This window comes from Papio anubis, chromosome 10 (genome assembly GCF_008728515.1).
Source record: "Papio anubis isolate 15944 chromosome 10, Panubis1.0, whole genome shotgun sequence".
Lineage (NCBI taxonomy): Eukaryota > Metazoa > Chordata > Mammalia > Primates > Cercopithecidae > Papio > Papio anubis.
Genome location: NC_044985.1, coordinates 117,460,389 through 117,484,324, shown reverse-complemented (window position 1 = coordinate 117,484,324; position 23,936 = coordinate 117,460,389). Strand labels below are relative to the sequence as shown.

At 37.4% G+C, this 23,936-nt stretch overlaps 2 protein-coding genes and 1 pseudogene across 5 annotated transcripts in view; all 3 read right to left on the bottom strand.

Moving 5' to 3' along the window:
• Positions 1 to 18,911, bottom strand: part of LOC116269205 (ubiquitin carboxyl-terminal hydrolase 40-like) — a 79,191-nt gene extending 60,280 nt beyond the window's left edge. For all 4 annotated transcript variants that reach the window (XM_031651621.1, XM_031651622.1, XM_031651623.1 and 1 more), the window contains exons 1-8: positions 18,807 to 18,911; positions 17,470 to 17,687; positions 14,801 to 14,868; positions 13,465 to 13,578; positions 10,536 to 10,700; positions 8,394 to 8,540; positions 5,354 to 5,497; positions 3,078 to 3,206 (exon numbers count right to left, since the gene is read on the bottom strand). In XM_031651621.1, the coding sequence (XP_031507481.1) occupies positions 3,078 to 3,206; positions 5,354 to 5,497; positions 8,394 to 8,540; positions 10,536 to 10,700; positions 13,465 to 13,578; positions 14,801 to 14,868; positions 17,470 to 17,668 (966 nt within the window). In that variant the 5' untranslated portion in view covers positions 17,669 to 17,687; positions 18,807 to 18,911. The remainder of the gene's footprint in view (positions 1 to 3,077; positions 3,207 to 5,353; positions 5,498 to 8,393; positions 8,541 to 10,535; positions 10,701 to 13,464; positions 13,579 to 14,800; positions 14,869 to 17,469; positions 17,688 to 18,806) is intronic.
• LOC116268648 overlaps positions 1 to 23,936 on the bottom strand; it is a 143,787-nt pseudogene that overhangs the window by 70,769 nt on the left and 49,082 nt on the right.
• Positions 1 to 23,936, bottom strand: part of UGT1A10B (UDP glycosyl transferase 1A10B) — a 229,057-nt gene that overhangs the window by 187,427 nt on the left and 17,694 nt on the right.

Sequence of the window (23,936 nt, the reverse complement as noted above, 5' to 3'; positions counted from 1 at the left end):
CAATAAGAAAAAAAATTACATGGGATGCTTGACAGCCATTAACAAGAAAACATACCAAGCACAATATTCTATTGTTCTCTAAGCCCCAAGGAAGACCCTGCTAAGGTGTTACAGCTTCAAAAAATGGACAGGCAGTGCAGAGATTGATGCCAAAGGAAGGAATGCCTGCTGCCCTTCGAGTCATGTCACAGAACTGTGAAGAGATCCTGATGCTGCTAGAAAGAAGCTGATCAATTCTGAAGAAATGAGCACAAAACTGCACAAGAGATGTCCAGGAAACCACAACCCAAAAGAAAGTCAAGGAAGAGAGAATCACTACTCTGAAAACATGCTGTCTTACCAGAGTGTGAAGCTGCCTTTGTGCATGACCTCAAAGATAAACGTGAAGATGAAATTGCAAACAGATATTTTATGCATCAACAAACTGAGGATAAATATTGCCAGCTAGAAAAATACCTCAAATCTTCAAACTGGCTGAGCAAAAACTGTAGCAGCCATTGAGGTGGCTGGGCTGACAGAGAGGCTGGGAGCACTTCCTAAGACTGAAGAGAGACACAGCAATATTGAAAAAAGTCACAACAGTTGGAGGCACAACCGGAAGAGAAGAGCCACGAACTGCAATGGGAATGGGCAAGGCAAAAAAAATGAACACCATAATAAACATTTACCAGACCTGGTGACAAGCTTCCATCAGAATCTAATGAAAGGCTTCATCTTAGAGAGCAAAATAAAGCCTATCTGATAATTAAGGGGAGTTTAAGGCAGAGTGAGAAGGCCACTTTCTTAAGGATTCTCTACTATGGTAAACTAAAAATACAAGAAGGTAGTTCAAGGGAAAGTATAGTAACACAATACGGATCAGCTCAAATTAAACATGGTAACGTTGAGGGCTGAAACAGTCGATGAGGATAACAAGTGTCTCACTTCATCTAATTGGGAAGGCGCCCGACAAGATGGTGTCTTGGCAAATGTGGCACAAGCACTTGAGAGCAATGCTTGTACAGCTTTCCCAAGCCAGAAGGGGAGTTCCATTCACTGCAGTAAGTAAAAGAAATGAAGGCAAAGGATTTCGACAGGTAAAACAAAACCGTCTTTTTCCATAGATGACTTCAACATAAGAGTATTTAGCAATATTATTGGTTGTTAGTATATACACTGTTTAATATTTTATATATTTTAGTATATAAAATCAACATACTAAAGAAAGCTGCATTTCAATACACCAGCCACAAACACTCCAGAAAACACAAAATTGAGGCATAGACCATCTCCCTGGTAAACATGTTCCTGGTAGAACACAGTTTGACTTTTTTCATATCCAAACTTTACAGAACATATATCTCTCAATATGTTCCAAATACAACTGATAGAACGTCAGAAATACAGATGAACGTTTTGAAAAGCTGGCTGAGTGTCGTCAAAGGGACTGTGCATCTTGGATACTGCTGGCACCATGATATGCCATATTACAACTAAATGTGGAGCAAGTATTTGTCAACAACAGCATTCACTTTCTGATAATAGGAAGCTACGCTTCAAGCATTTTACATCCTAACATGATGGTTTGTGACTTACCTATAGACGTTTTACTGTGTTTGGGGTTGATGTGTAATAGATTATAATTTCCTAGGAACTAGACACCAGTTAGCACTTTCCCTCGGAACATCTGTAAATTTTTTTTTCGAGAAATATTATAAAACATTTTAGTAAGACATTAAAGGGACTTTAGAAAATGAAAAGGTATATCTTGTGCACATATGAAGACCGGAAATCCCATTGAGTATGTGTGTGTATATGTGTATGTGCACACACATGTGCATCTGTGAGACTACTGACAAGGTGATTCTAGAAATGTACACAGAAGCATAAAAAATGAAGACAGGTCCCACACTCCTGAAAAATAACGGCATGTAGGGAGACTTGTCCTACCAGAGATCAAGATTATTATAAAGCTATGGAAATTGACAATGTATTTGTCCAGGAATAGAAAAAAATGAACAATGGAATAGAGAGCTGAAAAACAGACTCACACAAAAATGAACAGTAGACATAATAGAACTGGCAATAGTAGATTGGTAGAGAAAAACTGATTACTCAATAAGTAGAAATGGGTAATTTTTTCAAGTGGAAAAAAATCCTTCTTATACCTCTCACAGGAAACCATTCTAGGAAGATCAAAGTTTTAAATGTCATTCAATCAGTGATTATTGAGCACTGTTTCAAAGAGCAACCATGAAAGACATGACTACGCAGTCATATTATAATAAACAGGACAAAATTCACCCTGGTCTTAAATCCTATTGTGCAAGCTATAGACATGGGATTTATTGTTTTTATCACATGTTCACCTACCATCTGCAGGATACAAAATTAATATTGTGTGTTATCTAAATCAATGCTCATTTTATTTTTCAGAAAAAATTAAATAATGGTCAGCTATAGGAATTGTGCTATCTCTTTATGATAATGGAGTAACTGTATAGGTAAGGAATGGTTCCAGATTAGAGGAGATATCAGAGATAACTAAATACCATGCTTGACACTGGATTTGACACTAGAGTGGGGGAAAAATTGCCATGAAGGATGTGAACTGGAAACTGATGGAATCTGAACATAACTAAGTATTAGACAACAGTATTATATCTATGTCAGAAGATCCTGATTTTAATCAATGTTCATGTAAGATAATATCCTTGGTATTAGAAGATAAACACTTAAGTATTTAGTAGTAAAGGGACCTGGTGTCTTCAACTTAATTTCAAACGGTTCGCACTAATAATGATAATGTTAATGATGTGTGTCTGTGTATACACATGCACAAATGTGGCAAAATGTTCATCAGAGAATCTAGGTAAAGGGTATACAGGAGGTGTTTTTACTATTCTGGTAATTTTTCTGTATGTGTGAAATTATTTAGAAATAAAAATTTAAAACTTGTATCTGTATTAACTTTCAGTGCCTATCAAAGTTTTCTACAGAGTGGATATAAAATAAATGGTAAACAAAATATCCTCAACAAAATAATAGGAATAGAAAAGAAATTGCAAAGATATTTCTAAATAAATTTCTATACGTACTCGAAATTGCCAGTTTCCCAAATGATCAACATCTTTAATATATACATGGTAATGGCCTCCGTAGCAGCCACCTTTGTGTATAATAACTGAGAAGAGGTCATACATATATTCTAAGTCATCCAATTCATTCTAAAAGAAAAAAGAACATAAATATTGATACAGTTTTCATAAAATGCTAAGATAATAATCAAAAGAAAAAATAATTTCAACTACTGAAACTAATAAGAAACTTCACTGTTGTTAAGAGTAAAGATGAATTCAAGTAATTGGCTTTAAATTTAAAATTAATTAATTTTAAATTGATCTAATGGCCAGTCACACTACACCAATCAAATTCTGCCTCTTAGCCGACCATGAACACATGTACCTGAAAAATACATTACTTTTATGTACTTTGGCTAAGACCATGTAAGCCAATAAAACAATGAAACATGTTACCCTATCAGTGATTCTGTTGCAGAAATTTTTAGCAAGAGAAACCCATCTTCGTACAATACCTGTTTATGCTATTTTATAGATGCACTCTTCTTTTAAAATGCATCACCTTTTTTTAAATTGATACATATCTAGTTTAAACTGTCCTCTATTTCAACTAGGTTGTCATGTGCCTCAAAGTCAAAGCCAGATCAACTATCACCCCTCCTGACACTAGAGTCCTCTGTATAGAATAAGAACTTAGTAATTATGACTATCATTTGGTTTTGTTTAGAGGCAGTTTAGTGGAAGAGGTTCTTTCTTGTTTTATTAATTCTATGATCAACATTTTCTACAATCAATATGCTCCATAATCATGAGTGATCTAACAGATGTACTCCTACACTAGCAATTAAAAACAAAATAAAACAAAAAGCTACTCTAGATTAAGAGGTACTTTAAAGATGTTTGTTTAAATTTCTGATGCAGAAGAAAAAAGAAGCCTTTTTTACACCTGAGGGATCTAAAACTACATGATATAAGCTCTCTTCTGGCTTTGACATCTAAACTCAGTCAGCGCTCATCTGTGATGTTCAGATGTACATATGGTGGCCCCTTGATGGGTGTTGGTTATTTTAAGAATTTATTTGCTTAAAATATTAAACTTTTTAAGTGGGCAGCAGTTTAAAATGTCTAGTACAGGCAAAAGACAAGGTGTATACAAAGATGCACAGTGATTTTTTTCCATTAATACAGAAATCCAAAAGTAAAATTAATGTGAACTTCCTAGATAAGTGCTCAATTTATTCACTTATTTCAGTTTTGTTACATCAAAGTATGTTAAAATCATGTGACAAACTATCTTTTATAAAACAAGAAACAATTATATTAACTAACTCTGGGAAAATTATTTATTTGGGTATGTCAATAATAGCCTCGGGGCAACAGAATATTAGAACCTTTGAGTGGTACTTCAAACAACAACAACAACAACAAAATTCAAAAAGCTCAATAATTTGGCTTGAAGTAAAGGAAGGCCCATGTGTGAAGATCCTGAATTTAAGAAATGTTTATAAAAAGATTACTTTTTTTACACAGAAACTCAATAGCTAGCTAATAAATGTTCTATTCTGAATAAACATGTAAGAATGATTTGTGATAAGAAATAATTACTCATTTCACCCAGACCTTGGCATGTACAGCAATGTTATAAAAAACATTTTTAAATGGCTCATAAAGTAGGTTGGTTTTGTAACTAATTTGTTTTCAAAACCTCTTCTTTCCCTATATCTTAAGGATTACAAATTCTAGACTAGCGAATTTCCATTTGCCTCTTGACTTTCTAGATGCATAAATTCATTATTACATGTAAAATAAACTAAATCCAAATCAGTGGTACCAATTAATCGTAAGTTTTCTAAATGCAGGGTAACTTCTAATTTTGTTCTTAAATTTTCATTTCAAATATTTTAAAGAAGGGTTTAATAAAAAGAAGGGAACAAATCTATACTTTGGAAATTCAAAATGACTGTAAATAAATCAGTGGTACTTGAACAGGGTCAATCTTGCCCATGCTGTCCTCCCAGGAGACATATTTGGCTCTGTCTGAAGACAGTTTTGGTTGTCACAACTGAGGGAGGGGGAGTGAGGATGCTACTGTCATCCAATAGGTAGAGGGCAGGGATGCTGCTAAACACCCTAATGCATGAGACAGTCTCCCACAACAAAGAATAATTTAACTCAAAATGTCAATAGTGCCAAGGTTTAGCGATTCTCACAATAAACCAACTGAAAATCAGGTCAATAATAGATTCAGTCTTGAGAGGGGAAAAGAAAGAATTTAAAAATAAAATAGTTCAAACCTGTTCACAAAAGGGCTTGAGATTGATCCGGAGAGGGAATGTATAACAGCTGGTTTCCTTGTAGCGTTCGCATTTCACAAAATCAAAATTAAATCTTAGTAATGAAACAGTAAGAAAAGGAGGCAGCTTACGTAATTTGGCCGACTGTTAAAAGAAAAATTTACAAAGCTTTTTAAAAACAGGGTTACATAAAAGGATACATAATGTTTCCTAAAGTCTGAAAAAACAACCTATGACACAGGTCTAAGAGAAATATTACATCAACTCATTACCTTGGATTCAACATAACTCGATATCAACTCATCTATTTTATGGGTCTAAAGGTAGAGCCACTCATTTGTGCTTACAATTAATAATTTATAAGCTAGTTTTATCTTTAGTGTTGATATCCTGAAATAGTATTTGATGACTGGTGCCTATTTCCTGCCCAATTTCTGGCCTTTCACTTTCATCCTTGGTGTCTCCACTTTACCTGGCAGGTCTACAGTTCTTTTTAATCAGTGAAGAACTGGAACTGTCAACCTGAGACCTATTAACCTGTTTTAAAGGATCTGAAATGATAAAAAACTGCATGTGCATATGTATTTTTTCTGAGGAGAAGAATCATAGCTTTCATGAGACTTGCAGAAGGCCTCTAACTTCCCCAAGGGCTAAGATCTATTGATTGGGATTAAGCTGCTTTTTAAGAGTATCAGCTGTGCCCAGCCTCTGGGATTACTGGTCTGTGAGGAGAAAAAAGTCCTCCCTGATATATAAAATTACCCATAATCATATATCTCTAACAGTGCTAAAAATACATTTTAAAAAACAGCTCCACAAATCTAGTGGGTAAAAAACAAGTTGAATGAAAAAAAACAAAAACAAAAAAAAAACCCCAGCAATATAACAACATGGTAGATTTTCAAACAAGCTCTAAAAATGCATCTAAAAAAACTGAGTAACTCAACTATAATGTGGCTGAGAAAATACTGCTTAGGACAAGAAAATCTGCATTTATTTAGCAGTATAGTCAAACATAAACTTAGAATGCAACAAATCCAATGCATAGAATATAAATTTAGAAGTATCAAGATCAAAAAACTTCTACTGAAAGAGAATTAAAGAAATGCGATAAAAGGTATATTTAAAAACTACATTTGTTTAGCAAAAGGTTCTTATTTGTTAACGTGAACATGAAGTCTAACCAAAAGCTGAATGTGTAGGTCTCTAACACTATTCCAAACTCTGAAGTTCATACACCAAAGGTGAAATACAAAATAAGCAAATGATGAACCTCTCTCTTTGGGTTTGATAAAGGGGCAAAAACTGGATGGAAATACAGGTGAAACAGTATAAAGCTCAATCTTCCTGTGAAAGCTATAGGCATAGGGTGTAAGGTTTTATTATTGTTTCATCTATAATCTCCAGGATACAAAATCAGTATTGTGTATTATCTAAATCAATGCTCATTTTATTTGTTGGAAAAATTCAATAATTGTCAGCTATAGGAATAATGCTATCTCTGTCATAATGAAGTGACTGCATAACATAAATATGTCTCTTATGGTAGCTGTTTAAGACAATGTTCAGTAACCACTGAGTGAACTGAGCTCAAGTTGATGATGTTTATGAACAGCTCATCACATCACCCATGGCAGTGGGAACGTCACCACTGCAGATAATAACGACAGTAGCAGGGTTGATGCCATATTGGCCATAGGTACAAGAAGCTGAGAAGGAAGGCCAGAGAAGGTTAGAGACAGCACATCCAGACCAGAGGAAATGGTATTAATATACATACGTAGATATAGATACATTTATCTATAATAATCATTTTTATATTAATGTTAATGAATTACTAGTATTTAGCAATTAACTAGCATTGGTAATGCTTTTGGTGGAAATTAAGGGTGTAAAAAATACATTAAAGAACAATTCCATAGTGAGAAATCACAGGGAATTGTGAAAAGGAAATATAAATGAATGGCTGCTAGAAGATAAAGTGGGAAAAAAAACCTACAAAACATTTTTTAAAAATCTGTCCTCCAAAAAGAGTTATTCAGATGTCAGTCTCCCTTAGAACAAATAGATATCCTGGACCCAAAAGGGTTGGCCAGTAAAGCACAGAGAGAGACCTCACATCAGTACTGGGATAAAACACCAATACGTGGCACAGGGATTTTCAGAAAGGCCAAAGTGCTGATATAATAAATCCCTGCCATATCAGAAAAGAGCTGGAATGCGCAAAACTTAGGATGCATGAAAATAACACCAGGGAGGTGTTCCACTAAGCTAAACAGTAGTTGTCTCTCATTTCTCCTCTTATCAAAGTGTCTCTTCTTTCCTGGAAAGGAAAATAACTATGAATTATACTACAGGAATGGCTACTGATATATGAATGTGATGAATAAATTTGAGAAATGTCAGAATTCTATGTTTATTGGTTTGTTTTACTTTTCTCTCTCAGCTCTCACATGGCAAAAGATATCAGTTGCTTTAGTCCTGACCTTCTTTTGTCTTATATTTTGCTTGACTGTACAGAAAGAAAACCAGAAGCATTCTGTTAAACTCCTTAATTAGCAAGTTAAATACTCCCACCTGGCGGAGGAGGTAAGTCTATATTGGATTTGCCAGAGTGAGGAAGAACATGTCAAGATTATAAAATAACTGTATATTAAGAAAATGAAGAAAGCCATCTATTTTCATAGTAGTAAACAAAGAAAGTAGTAAACAAAAGGAAAGCTCAACAAGCTTCTCAATGGCAGAAATAAAAATATATACATCTCTTTTCACAACAGTAATTGCAAAAAGGAGGGATACTTACGAAACACTGAGGTACAAATAAACTTTTCCCCAGAGAGAAGGAAGTTGGGTGTACTGTTGGGCTGAAAGCCTTAAAAATTCTTTATTGTAAAAAATTAAAATACAGATAATGATGTAAATATCTTTTCAATCCTTAGTGTCAACAGCTTCAAGTATATCCTCAAGACTTTTTCATACAAGTTGACTTATACTAAGTACAAAGTGGGGACCCTGGGAAAAAGCAGGTATCTGTCTTTACCTTTGCTGCTTTAACCAGCCTGTCACAAGTTCCACAGTGGTACAAGTTGTCACAATCAAAAACTTCCTCTTCTACATACATGTTCCAGAGAGCATCTTCCAAACCAGATACATTTTTGACTGCTACTGTTAGATCTAAGAAGTCTTCCTGAAATAGACATGAATATAATATTGAAAAACAATTTCAGAGGTTTACAAACACATAAACACATCACCAACTCACACATATATTGGGAATAATCAGATATATGTTTTCTAAAACACTACAAATAAAGACGTAGATCTCCTGATTAGATGTTGTGAAGTTCATAACGCTAAATATCCTTCTTTTGAAATAGAACTATAATTTAGCTTAAAATATATCAGAAAAAAATTGATAAGAAAAGTTTATGAATTTACTGCAGATGCAATAAAATGTTTTATGAGGAAATATAAACCACAATAAAACACATATCTGAATTCAGAAGTGCATATATACAAGGTACACAGTACTGTTTTAGACTCTAGACTAGACTATAAGAGCAAGGGCAGGGTTGAATTTTCTAATGTAAACTCCATTTCTTTATCTTCTTTTGCTAGGGTTGCCTTAAGATATACTGAAGAAGTTATAAGGAAAGAAATTATATGACCAGCCTGGTCAATATGGTGAAACCCCATATCTAAAAATACAAAAAAATTAGCTGGGTGTGGTGGTGCATGCCTGTAGTCCCAGCTACTTGGGAGGCTGAGGCAGGAGAATTGCTTGAACCTGGGAGGCGGAGGTCGCAGTGAGTCGAGATTGCGCCACTGCACTCCAGCCTGGGCAACAGAGTGGGACTCCATCTCAAAAAAAAGAATTACATTAAGCTAGGATAAGAAGGTCTTCCTATGAAAATTCAAGAGAATATTTTGTAAAAAGAGGGTTTATGAAATCTGCTATAACTACATTTGAATCACAATATTTCTAGTAATAAGCACTTACAATTTGGCAAATGTAATTCATATTTATAGTTCTGTATGTGTGTGCAACAGCTTTATTTTAAGAGATTTTGGGGAATGAAAATGATTAACTCATGGTGAAAATTTTAAGTACTAAAAGTAACATTTATACAGTATATGGTTTATAATATATATGTGAAAAGTTAATGTCTTTAATTTATAATGGTCTTACATATATTGTTTTGAAAATACTGATTTACTACATCATAGCTAAGTCAAGCATGCAGTAATTCAAAAACACACACAACATCTTAATTATTTCCAAACTTAAAAAATCACTTTTTTTTTTTTTTGAGACGGAGTCTTGCTCTGTTGCCAGGCTGGAGTGCAGTGGCGCAATCTTGGGTCACTGCAACCTCCGCCTCCTGGGTTCAAGCAATTCTCCTGCCTCAGCCTCCTGAAAATCACATATTTTTATATCTATTTTCAAAAAAGCAGTTAACACTTTGAAAATGGTAATTTTGTCCTCATACAAATACACAAACTTTCTTGGCATAAATAATCAAAGCAGCCTTTTATTAAAGGATCAGTGATGAATTTAGTGATAAAAATCATTGACTATATAAGATTTGTAGGGCAAACAGGATTGTATTTACATGAGGAAATTTCCAATTAGATTAAAAGGGCAATATGTGTCATTACAAAGAACTGAAGGTTATACTAATTAACACAGGATTACAATAGCTTTATATATAATATATAAACGGAAGCACACATATATAAATGAACGTTCTGAAGAATATTAATAAACTAAATCCAATATTTAATTATAGATGCTTGTCAAATTAAACACTCCTCGGTCCTCAGTATTATCAATTTTTATTACCTCCCTAATTAACTTTCTTTACAATATTCCAACCATGATGACATTGGCTTCTCACATGAGGCCACAGTCTTCTATTTGTAAATATCCCCAAATCTATTTTCCAAATATTAAAGTACTGAATAAAAGATTAAGTTTCAAGATATTTGCTTCTTTCAATCTAGATGGAGAAATCTGGATTATAGGCTCATGATTTAGGTATAGTTAGAAGAAAAAAAACTCAGTAAATTACTTTTAGTAATAAACACTTTAATCCTTGTGTGGTATTATAGATCACACATTTAATGACATGAATTATAATTTACAACATAACTTATTACTAAAATACTCTGGCGTATTTACCTGCCTCTCACTGACGTTCTTACACTCTTTACAAACAATCTGGTTAACAATGGTTCCATGATACAGACGATTGATGAGGTCATGACCGGAGGTCCCAACTAAAGAAGTTTCCAAAGCACTGAAGAGGATTCGATTCAGTTCCTGCACATCATGTTGCCTCATTTCCTACACAACAGGTAACTTTTAGATGTAATTCTGGGCTTCAGATTTTTTAAAACATTTAAAAAAAAAACACTAGTCAATAAAAACTCAAGATTTATCAAGCAATCCAAAGATCAAATATAAGAATGACTCAGCAAAACAAGCTGTGAGCTGGTTAAGACATTACCACCTATCTTTATTTATACTAAACAATGAAAATATGAACAGGCAGTGTTCACTGTGTACATATAACTCAATTCCTTTGACACCCAGAATGTGCATTTATTCTTGTGGGAAACCATACACATGGCCATGCCTCAGTAAGGAGAGAGGGATACACTAGGCACAGACCAGTGTCTAAGAGCTGGCAGTGTCTGCACAGGAACACCTCACTGAAATCAGAGCACATGCTGAATAGTCTGAATTATCAACAATAGAAAAGAACTAGAATGTACTGCTTTGAAGTAAAAACAACTAAAACAAGACTCAGTGCTACTGAGAAAAAAATCCTGATGGAACTTGCTTTAATCCATTATTAGTCATGCAGCTGTGTGTGAACTTCTCCTTAAGAAAAATTTATAACCAAACCAAGGGGCGCACCAAGACTTAGAAGTGGAGGAGAGGAGGAAGAGCACTTGCGGGCAGAGCCAGGAGAGTGAGACCCCAGGAAGCAGGAAGAACTGGGGCTTTAAGGAGGGTGGTGAGTGCTACCGAGAGCTCCTTCTGCTGAGAACAGAGTGTCTTCTGGACTTGGCACAGGGATGTCACTGTTGACTTCAACAAAAAAAGTAGAAAGGAAGGAGAGGAACAAATGGAGAATTCAGAAGCAGAGGCAATAAACGAAGACAACTTCAAAAATAAGTTTCAACCAAGAGCAATAGCTCATGCCTAAAATCTTAGCTACCTGGGAGGCCGAGGCAGCAGGATGCCTTGAACCCAGGGCTGCAGTGAGCTATGATCATGCCATTGCACCCCAGGCTGGTGACAGAGTGAGACCTCAACTCAAAAAAAAAAATAGTTTCGTGTGAAGAGCAGCAGATAAAGTGGATGAAAGCTGGAGGATTCCTATCTTGCCTTTTAAAATAGAAGACCCTCAAGGATGTAAATTTACCTAATATCACTAGCTATGATGGGATAGAAAACTTGTGGAAGTTTTCCAGCTCTGTTCCTAAACAATCCTACACTTGGCAAAGGTACCACAGAGACCTTCTCCTACCACTGCAGGTCCAGTCCTAGAGGGTTTTCTGTAAGACCTTATTTAGAAAACAAACAAACAAACAAAAATTCACAGCATTAAGAAGTATGAAACCAGCAACTTAGTAAAGCTCATTATCAAAAACAAAGAAAAATCTATCAACTAATGACTAGATTTAAAAAAAGAAACAAAAACCATGCGGCATATCTATCCAATAGACTCGCATTTGGCAATAAAAGGGAATGAAGTATCGACACATACCACAACATGAATGAACCCTGAGAACAGGACCTTAAGTGAAAGAAGACAGTTACGAGACCACCTATTGCATCACTCCGTTTCTATGAAATGGCCAGAATAGGCAAATCCATAGAGACAGAAAGGAGGCCAGGGGTTGCCAGTGGCTGAGTTGCGGGAGATGGAAAGTTACTGCTAATGGGTATGGAGTTTCTTTTTGGGGTGGTAAAAATTTTCTAAAATTGATTTTAGTGATGGTTGAACAACTCTGTGAATATGCTAAAAAAAAAAACCCCTTTAAATAGAGTGAATTTTGTGGCATGTAAACGATATCTCAATATAGCGTTTTTTTTAAAAAGGGATTAACCCCAAGTACCAGCCCTACACCAGAAATTTAACATACTTGTTTAGGGAATGTATTATTGCCCCATTTTGCTTCAAAGTCCATGCCTTACCTCCTTAATCACATAGTATCACCTAGTTAAGGAGTGTTCCTGGTGAGAAGACCCCCCTGCAGAGTTTACCGTTAAAGTCAATATAACACTATTCCAATTGTTTGCTCTTTAAATTCTATGATAGCTGCCTGTACCTGTCATTGCAGGAATACATCCATCTATTCCATATAAAAATGGTAGATTGGGATTTGTTTGGATTTGTATAGCTAACAGCTCATCAATATTTGCAACAAGCACCTTTACTCATTGCTGACAAGTGTGTAGTGTTTGTATACAGTAGAATTCCTTTTAGAACCCAAACAGGAAAGTGAAAGAAAGCCCACATATACAACAAGATTCATAAAGAAAATGGAGAAGGTCAGGAGAAAGTCAGGACAGGAAGAATAAAAAGACCCGCCAAGAACCATTTCACTTTTTTGACTGAAGCAAACATTCAAATCAGAATATATGTGGATTCAAACAAAGCACACAACAAACACAGAATTTTTAAAAATTTACTTACAATGTAATTGATCCATTACATCCAGTTGGTCAAAGACTAAAAACCTGATCAACAGTTTTCTATATAAATGGTAGGTAATCTCCATGTAATAGGTGTTGTACCTCAACCAAACTACATAAAGACTCTTAGGGTAGAAACTGTAAAAATCAGCTCTTGTACTTCTCCCTGTTTTTCTAATCTTCTCCCCAGCCCCAAATCATAGCTATTCATAAAATACTGTATACAGCAAGTGTCTAAAAATATATATTTCTGGCCTATAATTTTTTAATGTGAGAAGGAAACATTCAAACAGTATGTTGAGACCCTATGACAAAATTAAAGGAAGTTGGATAACATTAAACCAGCCTTATTCTTTCCTCTACTGCTGGTAACTCTTCCTTAGAGAGCTGACCCTCATACCTCATTGCTGGTCCACCCAAAGCTGTCAGTGAGGTCTGTTGTGGATGCAGCTTCCTGGTCTAAGAGCAGAAGCTGGGCAAACAAGCGCTGTAACTGTAAAGGGATGATTCGAACCTGAATGAGAAACAAACACATTTCTAAATGAATTCTTTAAGTGTTGATTGAGGCTTTTGAAAACAACTGCACACTAGCTTTTTTATATCTCCCAGTTCATTCAGAAGAAAGTTTACAAATATCCTATTATAAGGAAAAACTATGATTCAGTTCTTCTGTGAAAATTCTAATTCAATCCAAAATATAATAGTTATTTGGAGTTTTCTACCTTGATATGGTTCAGATAAACATTAAAACTCAAATAGGTCCTAATAAACCACTCAATTGATTACAGATTGACAGTAGTTTGAATCTCTTCTAATAGTCCAATATTTCTTTAAAATATCTCTCATACACATAATTTCCCCCTCTGTAGAAATTTTCCAGGCACAATACTGTATCTCACTCTGGAGTTCTCAGCACACCCTGCCTCACTTTCTCCTGGCTCCAAGTGAGTTCCTGCCTTACTTGATGTGGTGAGGGCTGGTGCAGACTGAGCAATGTTGCTTGGACTCTGGTCTATAGGCCAGACTTTATTGAAAGGAGAATAAGTATTTAGAAATTGCAATGGCAATTTGACATTCCCATGGCATTTTTATCATATACTACAAAAGTGCTAATCTGCAATAGATTGGGAATAAAAAGAAATACACAAAAACAGGTCCTCTGCCATACAGGTAGTCTGAGAAGCACTGGGCTAGATCATGAAAGACTCCTAAGAAGTACAAATTTGGGCCTGAACATGGTAAGAAACTTTTGAATTACGTTTAAGCAGGGAGGAACGTGATTAGATCTGCACTTTAATATCAACACAGTAACAAACAAAATAATAAATTAACTCATTACTCAATTTATTTCCAGAGTACCAAATGAAAAGAATACCAGTCTCTATTTTTTTTGGGGGGTGGGGTGGGTATTGTTGCAAAAAAAGTGCTTTAAATAGATTTCTGGGGGAAGCTAATGTGGATGTTCTGCAAATATTTCCTTCACCAGAAGAAAGAATAAGCATAGTAAAGAGTGCTACATGTTTATAAAGCAGTAGCAGTATTGTACTTGGAAAAGTGATTATTTCTCAGAAGTAAAATTCCACTACCCACAGGGTATAGGCCAAATCACTTTCGGAAAAGATCATATTTGATAATTAATAAAATTATTGTTTTGTGAATAAGTCACTTAATTCCTTCTTTTAAAAAAAATGTCCTGAATACTCTAAAACATCCCCAGTAAATCATAGATGTAATACCTTTGCATCAGGTTTATCCTTATCTTCAAATAAACCAAGCTCCTCCGGGCCAAGAGAAAAGAGAGCTTCTATACAAAAAGGTAGAATCAGAGATGCAAATGACATTATTTCATTTCAAAAAATTGTTTTAGAAAGCCAAGACCACCTTTAAGTAAAATCAAGTAGATTCAGAAATACGACTGTAGCAATATTTATACCTTTACTCTATACACTTTACTTTCTTGTAACATTTTTAACCAGTGACTCTAAGAAAATAAAGTGGCATGCTAAGGCTTCAGCATTTCCTAATTCTAGGAAAGGAAAATAATCTTTATGCATAAAACTAAAAACAGTAACATCAGAAATCTTTCATGGCTTCCCACTGTCTATGGCATCAGGTACCAAAAGCCAAAAGGAATCTTAGGAAATACAGTAGTGTTGCGGTTTTCCTGCCACATGTAAGGCTAACAACCATCCTTTTGTGGGAAGGATCCCCTTTTACTCTGAGATGCCCTTTTTTTTTTTTTTGGTGTGAAAATGTCTTTTCCGTATTGAAGGTAATAACAGATGACAGTGGTCTTAGCTGGAAAAAGAAGAAGTTGGCAACCCCATGTGCTTAAATTTCAGAATTTCTTTATCACCCAGCATCTAGGTGATGTGCCACCCAACGGGGCATATTTGAATCTTTTGAGAAGTCTGTATCTAAGCCCAGGTAGGAACTCTTACTACGGAACTCTGGTATACTCCAGGGATACAAGGAATGGAATAAATGTGTCTCCTATTGAAAAACTACTGCTGCCCTAGTGCTTACTGTTAATGAATGTTATATTCTTTCTAAGTGCTGGGACTGGGCAAAAATGAACTACAAATCTACAAGTTAAAGCATAAAACCATACAAGAACTTTTATGATAATCTCCCAGTACTCTCAGCTACATTGTAATGGAGTACGATGGAACCCAATCTAGCCCTATTATTCAAAATACTATTCCAAAATTTTTCTTCCCCAGTTCTCTGACAGTCCTTATCCTTTCCAAATTATACCTCCCTGTCAATCAGCATCAGGATTCTGGCTAAGCTATAAAAGCAGTGCACATTGTGCACTAAGATGTCAAATCATGTGCTTAATCCCCTTTGCTAGAGAGGAAGCTGGCCTGTGACTCTCAGTACTATTCTTGCCTAATGGTACTCTCCGTGACCCGCCCTACACTTGACCATTTTCCTTAGTCCCTTTGAGGCTACGTTTCTACTTCAAGTTGTCCTTTAACTTCAACTATATTAAAACCTGGAAAAGTGTTATCCCTATTAGGAATCTACTTATTAGTGCTGGAAATTTCTAGTGGTGGAATTACTGATTGCATCAGGGAGATATTTTTATGGAGGGGATTGAGTCAAGGCTAAGAGGTACCACTTAAATCCCACATGCAATCCAATCCATTAAATTGCTCCTGGGAAGGTAACAGCGGTAAATATTTACTAAATATCTGGAGGCAGGAAGTCTTTCTAAGCTTAGAAGCAACAGAAGAACCACAAAGATTTGATAAATGTGGTGGTAGTACGAAAGAGGAACATGGCAAACCAGGTACAGGATGAGTCAGGCTGTCTGTCCTCCTAATATGGAGACACTGTGGAAAGCTGAGCTACAAAGCCATGTAGTGCTGGGGACCCCAATCAGGGCCAGGTGAAGGCAAAGTAATGTTCACCCTGAGCCCATGGGAACACAGCTCCTAGGACCCTTGTGGAGGAAGCTGGTTTGCAGAGATGGAATATGGGAGAAATAAAGAGAGAGAAACAGGGGCAAGAAATCAAGGGTCCAATAAGGTCAGGCTAGCTTCTTGCAGTTGATTTCTGAGATCCCCTATATTTTTATAATAATCCCCCTTTCAAATTTAGCTAATTTGAGTTGTGGGTCTGTTTCTTGGATACAATCCCTTACCTAAAATCTCTGGGTCTTTGGAATTCAGCATTTCCAGAGTTTATAAAGATAATATGAAAAAAGTGTTGTTTTTATATATACATATATATATGTATATATACATATATATATACATATATAAAATGTTACATTCCCAGCAGGGTCTGGGACAGTTTCCATTAATCAAACAGATTAATATTCCTGTAATGAATGTATGAATATTCACCCACATGAGATAACTAAAAACTGTAAATAGCCTCACACCAGGTCTGGTTGTGAAGCCAAACAAGTTCAGGTGAGATCAGATAAGGGTGTAAGCTTTCCAGATTTCAGAAATGTGTACGTATGAACGACTGTGGACCCATATAAATAGTATGATACCCTTCCCCACTCCAAAAGGTAGATATAATTGTTTGGATAACTCTGGCTTAACTGTTTGCTATTCTGGAGAAATTTTAAAACTCAAACAGTGTGACAATAATGAAGACTGATACTTATGACAATTGTCTTTATGTTGTACTTCAAATTATAGGAATTAAAAAGAAATATATTGCTTTTTTATTTTTTTACTAAACATTATTGTAATCACCCAGGATATATTTAAGTTTCACATTTCTCTGCAGAGGGAATTACCAATTTATATCTTACATTTGCAACAGTAAACACATACTGTAGAATATACCTTTATGATAACTGGCAATTTGTGATTTTGCATAATTAATTACATGTAAAGAAGATGGTACATATTGCTAGTCAAACGTACGTAACATAGCATACCTCTGAATTCAGGTGTGAAATGAAGAGTCTGAAGAAGGGAATTGAGGTAACAGGTTCCACCCTGATTTCTGATTCCGCTTAAATTGGTGAATTCTCTAGGAGCAGGAGGCTCCAAAGCTTTAGTCTTTAATTTCTTCCCTTTTCCATACTGATTATTAGACACAGTGGAATACTCCTCTTCAAATAGGTCCCCAAACATTGTGCAACTAAATACTACCCTTAAAAAAAAGCGACATATAAATGCTTTTATTTTTAAAATAAATTTTCCCCAAATCCCCCCACCTTACACTTGGGAGTTGATTCTGTTGTTTCTTAGAACACAGGACTACTGTTTCTATGTACAGTAGTTGGGTTTTGGAGGCAGCAAGATCTAGGCTTTTTTCATCCCTGTCAGGATCCTAAGTACCTGTGTGACCCTGGATATGTTAATCTGTTTTCTTATGTGTAAAATGGGATACCATCTGTCTCCTCAGGTCATTTAAACTGTCAAATTACATAACGAAAGAAGGGCACTTAGTGTACAGGGTTTGGCCCAAAATAAGTAATAGCTGTTTTTAAAAAGGCACGTTCACATCACTAATTTTTTTAAAAAAGAAAACCTGTCACCACAACTAATCCACTGCTGGGATGGCAAAGTCAACCCTAGATTCTTAGACTCACTCACTAAAATCTCTGCTTGTCACACTCTTCAGTACTATATACCAGATTATGACATTTAAATTAAACGGATCAAGTTAACTTTTTTTAAGAGCAGTTTAGTACATAGTCCCGAAGCTGTTGGGCCGGAAGAAGTTCACTGGCGGGGGAGGGGGAAAGGAGGGCGAAGGGCGGGGAAGACTGCAATTAAAATTATCGAGCCTAAAGGCCTTCCAATATGTACCCACTAATCCCATCGTTAGGCCTGGGGGCCTAGGTGACTTCCCCAAGGTTTCACATCGGGTGTGGCGGAGGGTCACTTGGAGATGAGAAACGTCAAGCGCCTAGCATAGTTGCCAAGAGACAGGAAGCGCTGAAATGCAATTATTTTTCTTTTCCTCATAAGAAAACTATAAAAAACACAACTCGAGAGTCTGGCCTCGAGCTCGCTGTCTGCATTCCTGAATTCCCAACTCCTACGGCCGGCCGAGGCCGGGGCCTTCCAAGCCACCACAGGCCCAGGGGCGCGAAAAGGCAGAGGTCCCCGTGGCCCGAGACCACTGTCCCGACTCCAGGAGAGCGCCGCGTCCTCAGGCAGGCCTGGGCCGCCTCTCGCCTCGCCCTCCTCAGGCTGTACCACCAACACTGTGCCTACGCTTCCCACGTCCCTCCCTGGATCCCCGGCCGCCAGCCGCACTTACTGCCTAAAGCCCAGACCCCCGCCCTGGCCAAAACGCGAAGCGAACGAACCCGCCCCAACTGGGCGCCGCCATGTTGGCGAGGGCGGGTCTCCAGAAAGTGATTTATGGATCGTGGACTATGCTTCCCAGGATGCCCCGCTGGAGCGCCGGCCCCTCGCGCGGGGCCTTATGGGAAATGTAACTCCTCTGCTCCTAGAGTTTGGGAACTGGAACGGGAGCGGGAAAGGTGAGCTCGCTTACAAGTCGGCTGGTGAGTTCGCGGGTCCACTCGAGCAGGGGAGCACTCATTCGTTCACATTTTTAAGATTATTAAAAATTAACCCTTTAGATCAAGGGATCATAAGGAACTTTAGGGCTCATTACATACGGTTTTCTAGGGAAAGGGGTGTTAACACTATGGAAGAGAATCTCAACAGGGAGAATATCGTGAAAGCCCGGAAGGATTACACCATTGAAGAGGCCCATGTTGTTACAGAAAAACTGTGAAAGCCATCAAGCCCCAAACAATACAGTAGTGCTGAAGGAAACTGTGTCTCGATGTTGTGTGTGAGTTCACAGGATTTACAACAGAGCCTATCAAGGAAGTCATGGAAGAGATTGTGGATATGGCACAAAAAAAAAAAAAAAAAAAAAAAGGCATAAAGTGTTTGAAGATCTAGATCTTGGAGAAATTCAAGAGTTAATAGAGACCACATCTGAGGAATTAACAGAAGATGATTTGATGGAGATGAGTGCTTTTGAATCAGTACCAGACAATGAGGAAGAAGATACAGAAGAAACACTGTCAGAAAATGAATTGACATTAGACAGTCTTGCAGAAGGATTCTGATAATTTAAGACTGCTTTTGACTTCTTTTACAACTTGGACCCTTCTATGATATGGGCATTGAAAGTAAAGCAAATAGTAGAAGAAGGATTAGTACTGTATGCAAGCATTTTTATTTATTTATTTATTTTTATTTTTTTGAGACAGAGTCTTGCACTGTCGCCTGGGCTGGAGCACAGTGGCATGATCTCGGCTTACTGCAACCTCTGCCTCCCAGGTTCAAGCGATTCTCCTGCCTCAGCCTCCTAAGTAGCTGGGATTACAGGCACCCGCCACCAGGCCCGGCTAACTTTTTGTAGTTTTAGTAGAGATGGGGTTTCGCTATGTTGACCAGGCTGGTCTCAAACACCTGACCTCATGATCCACCCGCCTCAACTTCCCAAAGTGCTGGGATTACAGGCGTGAGCCACTGCGCCCAGCTCAAGCATTTTTGAAGAATTGAAAAAGCAAAACTATCAGACAATAATTATGATGTGTTTCCATAAAGTTAAACGGAGTGTGCCTGTCTCTCCTGCTTCCCTTTCCACTTCCTCCACCAATTCCCCCTCTGCCACTCCTGAAATAGCAAGACCAACCCCCCCATCCCACCCCTCCTCAACAGCCCAGTCAATGGGAGGCAGTGAGCATGGTGACCTTTATGGTGATGCACTTTCACTTAATGAATAGTAAAGATCTTTTCTCTTCCTTATGACTTTTAACATTTTCTTTTCTCTAGCAGACTTTATTGGAAGAAAAATACAGCATATAATACATATATTACACAATATTTATTAATTGACTGTTTATGTTATTGGCAAGGCTTCCAGCAAACAGTAGGCTACTAGTAGTTATGTTTTAGGGGAGTCAAAAGTTCTGTGCTCATTTTTGACTGCACGAAGTTGGTGCCCCTAATTCTCACTTTATTCAAGGGTCAGCTGTAGTAGCAATGAACAATTGAAAATTGGAAATACCACTTAAAATAGCATAAAAAATATGAAATACTTAGAGCTAAATCTGACAAAAGATGTGAAAGACTGTACACTAAAAACTACAAAACTTCAATGAGTGACCTAAGTAAACAGACATGTTCATGAATTGGAAAACTCAAAAGTTTTAAAATGTCAGTTCTCCCAGTTCATCTATAAATTCAATATAATCCCAACCAAATCCCAGCAGGCTTTTTTTTGTGCAAATTGGCAAAATGATTCTAAAATTTTTACGGAAATGTAAAGCATCTACAATAGCAAAAACAACAATAGAAAACAAGAAAAAATAGTGGACACTGACTCATTTCAAGACCTCCTACAAAGGGTAGTAATCAAATATTTCATAAATATGTCAATGGAACAGAATGAAAAGTCCAGAAATAGATACACAGTTGTATGAATAAGTTTTTACAAAGGTGCAAAGGCAATTCAGTGGAGAGAACAGTCTTTTCAGCAATTGGATATCCATACCCAAGAAAGCAAGAAAAAATATTACATCTGTGGTCTTCTTTCCAAAAACTTATAACCCCAGTCTATGATGAAAACATTAGACAAACTCAAACTGAGGAACGTTCTACAGAAAAATTGACCAGAACTTCTCAAAACTGTCAAAGTCATCAAAAACAGGGGAAGTCTAAGAAACTGTCACAGGCTAAAGGAGGTGAAGGAGACATATGATTAAATGATTCAATGTCATGTGGTATCCTGGATGGGATCCCAGAAATGGAAAAGGACATTAGGTAAAAATTAATGACATCTGAAGAAAACATAGACTTTAGTTCATCATAATGTATCAAATGTTGGTTAATGAGTTGTGATAAATATGCTACAGTAACATTTAACAATAGGAGAAACTGGTACAGGATATATGGGGATTTTCTGTGCTATTTGTTGCAAACTTGCTGTAAATCTAAATTTATTCCAAAATAAAAAGTTGGATGGAAAAAAAGAGAGTCCACAGACTCGGAAGAAATATTTGCAGCGCATGTATGTGATAAAGGAGAAATATCCAAAATGTATAAAGAACGTTTAAAATTCAATGAAGAGAAAATGAAAATAAACCAATTTTTTTTTTATGTGCAAAGATTTGAACAGACATTTACCAAATAAGGTATACAGATGGGAAACAGGCACATGTAAAGACACTCAACATCATTAGTGATTAGAGAAATCAAATTAAAACCACAGTTTAATTTACACACCCATTAGAATGGCTGAGAGGAAAAAGACTGACAATACCAAATGATACAGTTTAGGTATTTGTCCCTTCCAAATCTCATGATGAAATTTAATCCCCGGTGTTGGAGGTCAGACTTAGTGGGAGGTGTTTGGGTCATGGGGGTGAATCCTGCTTTAATGTCTTGGTGTGTTCCTCTTGATAATGCTTGAGTTCTCCCTCTATTACTTTCAGTAAGAGCTAATTGTTTAAAAGAGCCTGGCACCTCCCTCCTTTTTCTCTTGCTTCTCTCTCACCGTGTGATCGGTACCTTCTGCCTTCACCTTCTGCCATGAGTGGAAGTAGCCCAAGTCTCTCACCAGATGCAGATGCTAGTGCCATGTGTCTTGTACAACCTCTAGGACCATGAGTCAAGGAACATGCTTTCTTTGTAGATTACCTAGCCTCAGATATTCCTTTATAGCAACACAAACAAAGACACCAGGTACTGGTGAGTGTGAAGAGATCTTGGCAGAAGGCAAGGAGGAACAAGTAACATGTTATGTGGATGACAGCAGGAAAAGAAGGAGAGCATGTTCAGGGAAACTCCTGTTTTAAAACCATCAGAACTTGTGAGACTTACTGTCAAGACAACAGCATGAGAAAGACCTGCCCCCATGATTCAATTACCTCCTACCAGGATCCTCCCATAACTTGTGGGAATTGTGGGAGTTATAATTCAAGATGAGATTTGGGCAGGGACGCAGCCAAACCATCTGATTCCACCCTGACCCCTCCCAAATCTCATGTCCTCACATTTCAAAACCAAGCATGCCGTCACAACAGTCCTGCAAAGTCTCAGCATTAACTCAAAAGTCCACAGTTCAAAGTCTCATCTGAGACAAGGCAAGTTTCTTCCACCTATGGGCCTGTAAAGTCAAAAGCAAGTTAATGACTTCCTAGGTACAATGAGGGTACGAATATTGGGTAAATACAGCCATTTGAACTTGGAGAAATTGGCCAAAATAATGGGACTACATACCCCATGCAAGTCCGAAATCCAGTGGGGCAGTCGAATCTTAAAACTCCAAAATGATCTCCTTTGAATCCATGTCTCACATCCAGGATATGCTGTTGCAATGGGTTCCCATGGTCTTGGGCAGCTCTGCCCCTGTGGCTTTGTAGGGTACAGCCTCCCTCCAGGCTGCTTTTACAGACTGGCATTGAGTGTCTGTGGCTTTTCCAGGTGCATGGTGCAAACTACTAGCGGACTTAACATTCTGGGTGGAGGGATGGTAGCCCTTTTCTCACAGTTTCAATAGGCAATCCTCCAGTCGTTACTCTTTGTGGGGGCTTCAAACCCACATTTCCCTTCTGTACTGTCCTAGCAGAGGTTCTCTGTGAGGGTCCTGCTCCTGCAGGAAACTTCATCCTGGACATCCAGGCATATCCATACAGCCTCTAAAATCTAGGCGGAGGTTACCAAACCTCAATTCTTGACTTCTATGCACCCACAGGCTCAACCCCCCATGGAAGTTGCCAAGGCTTGGCACTCACACCTTCTGAAGCCGTGGCATGAACTGTACTTTGGCTCCTTTTAGACACAGCTGGAACAGTTGGGATGCAAGGCACTGAGTCCCTAGGCTGCACACAGCAGGGGGCCCTGAGCCTGGCACATGAAACCATTGTTTCCTCCTAGGCCTCCAGGCCTATGGTGGGAGGAACTGCCATGAAGACCTCTGACATGCCCTGGAGACATTTTCCCCATGGTTTTGGAGATTAACATTCAGCTCCTCATTACTTATGGAAATTTCTGCAGCCAGCTTGAATATCTCCTTAGAAAATGGGATTTTCTTTTCTATCACATGGTCAGACTGCAAATTTTCCAAACTTTTATGCTCTGTTTCCCTTTTAAAACTGAATGCCTTTAGCAGCACCTATGTCACCTCTTCAGTTCTTTGCTGCTTAGAAATTTCTCACACTAGATACCCTAAATCATCTCTCTAAGGTTCAAGTTACACAAATCCCTAGGTCACGGGCAAAATGCTGCCAGTCTCTTTGCTAAAACATAACAAGAGTCACCTTTCCTCTGGTTCCCAACAAGTTCCTCATCTCCATCTGAAACCACCTCCGACTGGACTTTATTGTCCATATTGCTATCAGCATTTTGGGCAAAGCTATTC